Source organism: Notothenia coriiceps, unplaced genomic scaffold (assembly GCF_000735185.1).
Source record: "Notothenia coriiceps isolate Sejong01 unplaced genomic scaffold, NC01 NC01_scaffold00017984, whole genome shotgun sequence".
NCBI lineage: Eukaryota > Metazoa > Chordata > Actinopteri > Perciformes > Nototheniidae > Notothenia > Notothenia coriiceps.
In genome coordinates this window covers 174,226-181,718 of record NW_011350685.1, presented here as the reverse complement: position 1 = coordinate 181,718, position 7,493 = coordinate 174,226, and the positions used below count along the sequence as shown (strand labels likewise).

Sequence of the window (7,493 nt, the reverse complement as noted above, 5' to 3'; positions counted from 1 at the left end):
TCCAAAGGACATACTGAAACACTAATTAAAGAGTCACAGGACATAACATATAGTGGAGGAAATGTCGGTAGCACTTTACAATAAGACTACCCTTATAAAGGGTTTACGAATAGTTTGTAATTCATTTATTAATTAGGTTGTGAACACTTTATAAATCATTAATAAGCTTTTATAAGACATGAGATAAACAGGGCAACTGTGACCGGTTGCTTGCCGAATAGAGAGCCCACATTTATCTGTAATGCTAAGCCTTATATTGGCTACTTAGCTTACTTGGTCTTCATCAGCCAGCATCCTTGCTATCTGTTGCTCACTGAGTTGATTCTCACTAAGTAGCCAATATAAGTCTTAGTCATCTTGCCAAATAGTGAGCTTGTGTTGATGTATGCAAACTATGTTAGAACTGGTTTATAAATGGTACTTAATGATTAATAAAGTGTTTACAACCTAATTCATAACCTAATTATAACTCTTTATGAATCCTTTATAAGGGTAGTCTTATTGTAAACTGGTACTGTGTGGTTATTTTGGTGCAAATAGAAAATGAGGTGTCCCCAGAAGATAATACAGCTACAAAATTGCATTTGTAACAACACAGAGAAGAGACACATTTAGAAGCAAACATGTTGTTGAATGTGTTGGACATTACCTAATGACTGCAAGAGGAATAGCATCCAGTGCCAACCGTGGCATCAGAGTAAAGCTGGGCACCTGAGGAGGAATGAACCCTGTGGGGATGTGACCGGAAACACTGGAGCCATATTTGCTGTTCAGATCCCCAAAATGACTAGCCAGCGTAGCTCCTGCCACTATAATCAGCTCAGTCGGGAAAGGGATCTTCAGACGATCCTTGTAGCGCTCCTGGATCTCCTTTCCTGCCACTAAAATAAAAAAATTAGTCATTCTTTGTTAAAGAAAATTAAGAATGAGCTTTTTAGGCTTTTAAAAATGTCCCCAGGTATTGTAGTATCATTACAGCCCACGAGGCATGTTTATTATAACTAATAATCTGATGGGAAATGTATAAAATATACCTAATATAGAGATACAGATTGCACTAGTGATGAGGTCACACAGGTTGGTGTTATGAATGTTGGCAAAGATGTTGAACCAGGTGACGACAACTGTGCCGTAGCCTTGGTGACGGGGGATCTTTATGCCCAACAGGTATTTAGCCTGTACGGTGAGGATGGTGAAAGAGGCTCCCGTAGCAAAACCATCAAGCATGGGTGACGAAAGGTAAACGGAGACGAAGCCTAGCCGAAACACGGCCATAAGGAGCTGGTGAGGAGATTAGAAAAAGAAGAGGAGAGGAAGAAGAAAAAAGAGGGAGATAATGATGAAAGGATGGACTTGCGAACATTGTAAAGACAAAAAAAAGAACCCATCCATCCATTCCATAAATTTACAAGAAGTCAATAATTGCTCCTGCATCCATTACCTGATAGACGCCAACCATGAATGTTAGGGCAGTAGCGATGGAGATGGAGTAACAGTCCTTCCCACACTGCACACCCATTAGCTCCACACTGTGAGGTGAACCAATTGTCAGATTAGAGGCGAGGGAGGCATTTAACACCAGGCCAGAAGCTTTGGAGTCTTCATTGAGGTCAAATCCTGCCAGGAACATCTCCTTATTTACCACCTTCAGGCAAGAAATGAAACGGACATTTGTTAATAAAACTCTTAATTAAACCTTCCTCAGTAGCGTTATGTGAACAATGATTTCTCAAGGGACCTCTTCCCATTGATAGGTATTGGAAGTGCCAATTCATTTAGATTTGCTCTTTCTTGGCCCATTCAACATCGATCCACCAAAATTCATGAAAATTTGAAATTGTATTTAGCCGTAACCCTCTTGATACAATCAGATAAAGTGAACCAAAGACCTTGGTGGTTAAAAAATAGAAAAAATATTAATCACCATTCCATTAAAGACCTAAATTGTGTGATCCATTACCTGTCCAACCATGAGGCTCATGAGGCTGAAGATCCCCACAGAGACATGTCTAGACGTCCCCATGAGGAAGTAGATGATGTTGGCGTAAAAAGAGGTGTATAAACCATAGATGGGCGGCACTCCTGCCAGCAGACAGTAGGCGATGGCCTGTGGTACCAAGATGATTCCAACGATGACCCCGGACATCAAATCGCCCAAGACGTACTCTTTAAGCTTGTATTTAGGCAGCCAGCGAACAACAGGGAAGAATCCGGTGAGGGTGGATTGAACTTTTGGTACGGAGCAGGTCACGCCATGCTTCAGCTTGGATTTGAGGACTGAAACTGTGGTCTGTCGCTGGCGAACCCGACGTTCCAGGACGGGTGGCGGGACCTTGGTGACCTCCTCCATGGTCTTGGGTGGGAAGAAGGGGCAGAAGGCGAAAGGGAAATGAATTGGATAATGGGGTCAGCTGTGCTCCTGCACGATCTAGGAAAAAGAAGGGAGGAAGATATGCAGGACAGACAGGGAAAAGGAATCAGTGATTATCAGTGGAGATTACTTCAGTCAATAGATATAATACTTTGTCTTCCTGTTAGGTCACTTTCACAATATAGTTGAATACGGAGGCATCTAGACATTAACTTTACCCTGTAGGGACAGTGCTACTTGCATATTTTTTGTTGGTTCTTTATCTTTTAAACTTCTCTATCAGCCCTTTGAGTAAATGTTCAATCTGGATTACTGATTAAGTGTTTAATGGGAAAGTGTTTCATGTTCCAAACCCTATGGACAACTAAAACTATTTCCAAAGACACCTGTCCTGTTAAACATCAATAAAAAGTTACAGAAAACTTTTCATGACGATACAGCACATTTCATGGTAAGGGTAACGGTTTTACAGTGGACCCCGTTTTAATGACCTCCCTTTCCCAGGTTAGTCAGTAACTGAGACATCCAATGAGACAATCATAGGAAAGAGTGTATGTCAGTCATCAACACTGCAAGTATATGATTTGTATACAATTAGATTAGATAGAACTTCATTAATCTCGAAAGAAATTCTTTTTGCCGGGTTGCTCCAAAATTACAATACAGATAACACTATACATCTTAATAAAAGTATGCAATATACAATAGCTCAATATACAAAGTTTTAGAGTAACGTATTACAGTGCCCCAGTAGAAAATAGGTAGGAGCCTGTGACAGTGACAAGTCATATTGCACATTCAAGTAGAATACTACATTTTAAATACTAAAAACGTACTAAATAAAAGTAGTGTTGCTATTCTGTCTGCTTTAATCCATATCTATGCCACTTTCACCTGAACTGCTTCTACGTTATTACTTTTCACTATGCTGATACCATCGCAGCACTCCTCAATCGTTATCAATACTTTTAATCTTGTGTCTGATATGGTTGGTAAGATTAAGCAAGGACTATTACACTATGTCAGAGCGATGCTAAAATTAAGAAAATGTATGTATAGAAAGCAAGAGAGCCCTGACCACTGTCAACTTTGGGATCAATTTGGGTGATCCTTATTAAATACAAATCTCCATTGCCCTAAAATGTGGTACAAACATTAATGGTCCCCAGAGGATGAATTCTACTGACGTTGGTGCCGAGTGGATGAATCCTAATTACTTTCAGTATCCCCTGACATTTCCTGTAATGCCACCAGCAGGTCAAAGTTTACACCTTAACCAAAGAATAATCCAAACTTCTACAGGATTGGCTCACATTTTCTACAAGCAACATAACTGACATGTGCAACTCAAATCTCTCAAGTGTATAATGGGTTCCAATCCGAAAAACTAGCAAATGTTGTCAGCAATTGCAAATAAGTATGTGACATTTTAGTGGTGCACAAGTGCAGAAAGTAAGGAATTTCCGGGCACAGCTTGTCGCTTAGTCTTGTTATTTTGAAACTGCAGGAGACCACTGTGCTCTGCTATTAACTATTTACATGTATAAGAGTCAGTGAGCTGCAAAGAGATACATAGGAGAAAGCTAGCTGTCAACATTTATTGATGTAAGATCTTAAAGAACTGTTTATTTCTTACCAATTTCTTTCTTTTCTGTTCATGATAGCTTTAGATAGATAGATTTAAAGCAGTAATGTATTCTACACTTGTAACAGAGTTTAACTGTTAGGTGAAGTCCTTTTTCAGCAAGTTTCTACAGATAATTATACCATGAAACTGGTAAAATGATTTTAAAAACCCACAACTGACACTGCCTATGCAACTTACACTTCATCCAATGAAAGCAAATGTTCAACATGTGTATGGCACTCATGTATAATGCCAGTGGGTGATGGATTATAGGAGGCCTGTCTCACAAGGTTAGCTGTTTCAGTAGCAGCTGCACCTCGGGAAAGATTACCGTAACGGAAACCATGAAGCTTTCTAAATGATGGGCTATCAGCCTCAGTCATCGCAACATTGGTATGTGCCGCGACTTCCTGTGGCACGGCTCGCTCAGACTGATATGTTAGTGGGATAAAGAATAGATGAACATCTTTTTCATGGGTGCCTACATCAGATGTGTTGCAGTTAAATTCACCAGATTTAAGAATTCATCGTTTTCTGTCTATTCTATAGATTTTTTACTTACTCTTTCTCGGTAGTTTTTTTTTTTTTAGGACAATGATTATTTACTTTGCATGGAAACCAAGCTCAAATAAAAAATAAAGATGCCAGCTTGTTTTAATGTTGGTCTCATAAATCCATACTGACATTTTAAAAGATAAAAGGTACGGGAGATAAATGATGAGCCTGTGTAGCTCTTAGGTACACATAAAGTAAAAGAACATAACAAAAAAAGACCAAAGAGGTCTCCAACAAGGTTTCTTTTAAGAAGAGAAACACACAGGCCTGATTAACTGCTGAGCATCACGGGAGTCACACTGAGGACCTTTTGATACCAAATTTACTTCAGCGTCAACCCTAAACTGTGCTGTAAAGATACTATTTAAACGGTTTCTGTGAACTGTTTCTAATCAATGTTTGGCGCCTTTAATCATGTGATAAAAGCCCCCCGACACTGCTTGTAAATGACCTGAAAGCTTCCTCCCTGTGCCTTTCATGTATAGTTAAAATATTTTCAATCAAGGCATGTTAGAAGTCCAAAGGGGCGAAAGAAACTGCGTACCAACTTGCTGTAAAGGAAAGCATACATATGATTCCTCAAATTAACATATTTTATACATTTACAACCGGTCATATTAGGTCTGCAATATCAACTTTTCAATCTACTGCAACGAACAACAGTATTGGCATGCATTTTTATTTATTATTGCCATGTTCAGATAACAAAAATCTAAGAGTACTATTGTGTAAAATATCATGTATTTTAAAAACTTTGAACGTCATTCTGAGCCTTAGTTGCTGAGTCTTCAAAAAGTGCTAAACTACTGAAGCCAGGACGACTATTGTCCATAGTTTTGTGAATTGTGAAACACAACAATAAAGATACAATATGACGTAACCATGGAAGCCGGTAGTTCCTATTCAACTTGAAAAGGGTCAACAAGAGCCTTATACTCAGCCGATGTCAAACAGTGCTCTGACGGGTGTGGATTTAGGGAACAGGTTTGGAGAAATGCAAATTATAATACAAAACCTTCAAGATAGCAGCTTTTAATAGGTTTGACATTAAAGACAAATCACAAAGTAAGCAGTGATTACTACTTGAATAAGATTTGTATTAAAAATTCAAAGTAAAAATAAAAAAATGCTCTGAAGGCTGGAAAAAGAGCCAACCAACACCTCGGCAGTTTGGTAATGCTCTTTAAAGAACCTCTTTTATTTTTCAGAATTCTCTCTCACAAACTGAAATCCATTAAAACTTAAATGGAAAATCCTCCTGATAGGAACATAACAGCAGAATTTTAAAATATCTGCTAATCCGTACACGTCCAAAAGTAGTTAATGCAATACTTGGATAATTAAGGATTGTAAAAATACTACATGGAAGAATGTTAATAGCACTGCTGGCTAAACTACCTACTAAACCATGTGCATGCGTACCCTCTGTGCGCTGTAGACATCATTTCACCAGCAGATCATTACAAATGTGCTCAAAAGAACAAAAATAATCTCCAATTAAACCCAAATCATATTTTAAGATTTTCACCAGGAGGAATAAATACTTTGTCATTTCTTGGACACACATTATCAGTCAGTATAAGACACTCACCTGTAGAGTCACTGCCACTGAGACAAACCTTAAATCTCTGATGTGTTTAAATCAGCTCTGTGTTGATTGCCTCAACTTCTTCCTAATATATCTGCCTCTCCTCCTCTCTTAATATGTATCTGATGTCAGACAGCAGTAGTTGTGAGGGTTATCTCTGCTGGATAAATGGAGAGATAAGAGCAGCCCTTTGCTCACCCTCACTCTGGCCCCCTATTGGCTTGGTCACCAACAGTGGGTTGGGCTTGTCCACTCTTGAACCAATAGAAAGCATTTGTGTGTTTGTGTAGAGGAGGGTTAGATGTTTAATCCAGTCAATTTTTTACTCGATCATTGCTTTACGTGCCCCTGCAGTAAGCCTGGGCAAATAGGCATAGTCAAAGTGAAAATGAGTTTAGTTTGTTATACTGTTTAAATACATCCTGTGGACAGAGTTGATTACACAGCTAACAGAAGATAAACTGTGCCTGAGGTGAACTAACCAAAGAAGTGGCCCTGTTATCTGTGTGAACTGTGCCAGAAACAACCTAAATGTACAGCAAATACACACAGATTGGGCACTAGTGTGTTAAACAATGTGACTACCAATGATTTGTACCTGTCAGGTTGAATCAAAACACTGTCATTGAATTATTCTGAACTACAGGTAACGCTTTAGCTGTGCACCAATACAAATATGATTTAGTATCTGGTCTTTTCAAAAGATAAAATGTACTGTAATTAATAAAACATAAAAAACACCTAATGTTTAATCATTTTGAAAGTTGTTTGATATTCTCACTATCAACCAACGAGGGCTAAACGTAAAACCCCTTTTGTTATTGAGCTAAATATTGCGTCTTTGAAACACATTTAATTCCAGTTTATGATTAAACATACCATATATATAATATTCCTGTTATACTTGTTTAGTTTCATTGTTTCTTTTCTGTGGAAGTAGTTTGAGAGTTACTCAAAACCAGAGTTACACTTCTTGCATTTGCACACAATTACTTGACCTTTACGGGAAATTCTGTATCATTTGGAATAAAGGATACATGGACACATGGAGTTCAATGGCTGAGGTCGCTGCTGCTGCTGCTGACCTTTTGGTTAAAAGCTTACCAAAACACAATGATGGGGGGTATATGGTTCATCCTTAATGCTGTAAATGTATCTATTGTCTCTATAATCAGAACTACATCCACTGTCACTGAGACAAATGTGAGTCTGTGTGTGAGAGTGCAAGTGTGTGAGTGTGTCTATTATATTCTGGACTCAATGGCATCATTTTCAGGGTGAACTCATGGTAGACTCCTTCTTACACAGTTAGTCACGGTTAAGATTTGAATTACATATGTAACAGTACATAA

The 7,493-nt window shown here is 38.5% G+C and overlaps 1 protein-coding gene across 1 annotated transcript; it reads right to left on the bottom strand.

The window, feature by feature from the left end:
- Window positions 1–645: 645 nt before the first annotated feature.
- On the bottom strand, window positions 646–6,280 carry LOC104950756 (sulfate anion transporter 1-like). The gene is made up of 5 exons (XM_010777315.1): window positions 6,145–6,280; window positions 1,961–2,428; window positions 1,442–1,645; window positions 1,035–1,281; window positions 646–881 (listed from the first exon to the last, which is right to left on the bottom strand). The coding sequence occupies exons 2-5, from the start codon at window positions 2,348–2,350 to the stop codon at window positions 646–648; spliced, it is 1,077 nt and encodes a 358-aa protein (XP_010775617.1). The 5' UTR covers window positions 2,351–2,428; window positions 6,145–6,280.
- Between the last annotated feature and the right edge of the window lie 1,213 nt (window positions 6,281–7,493).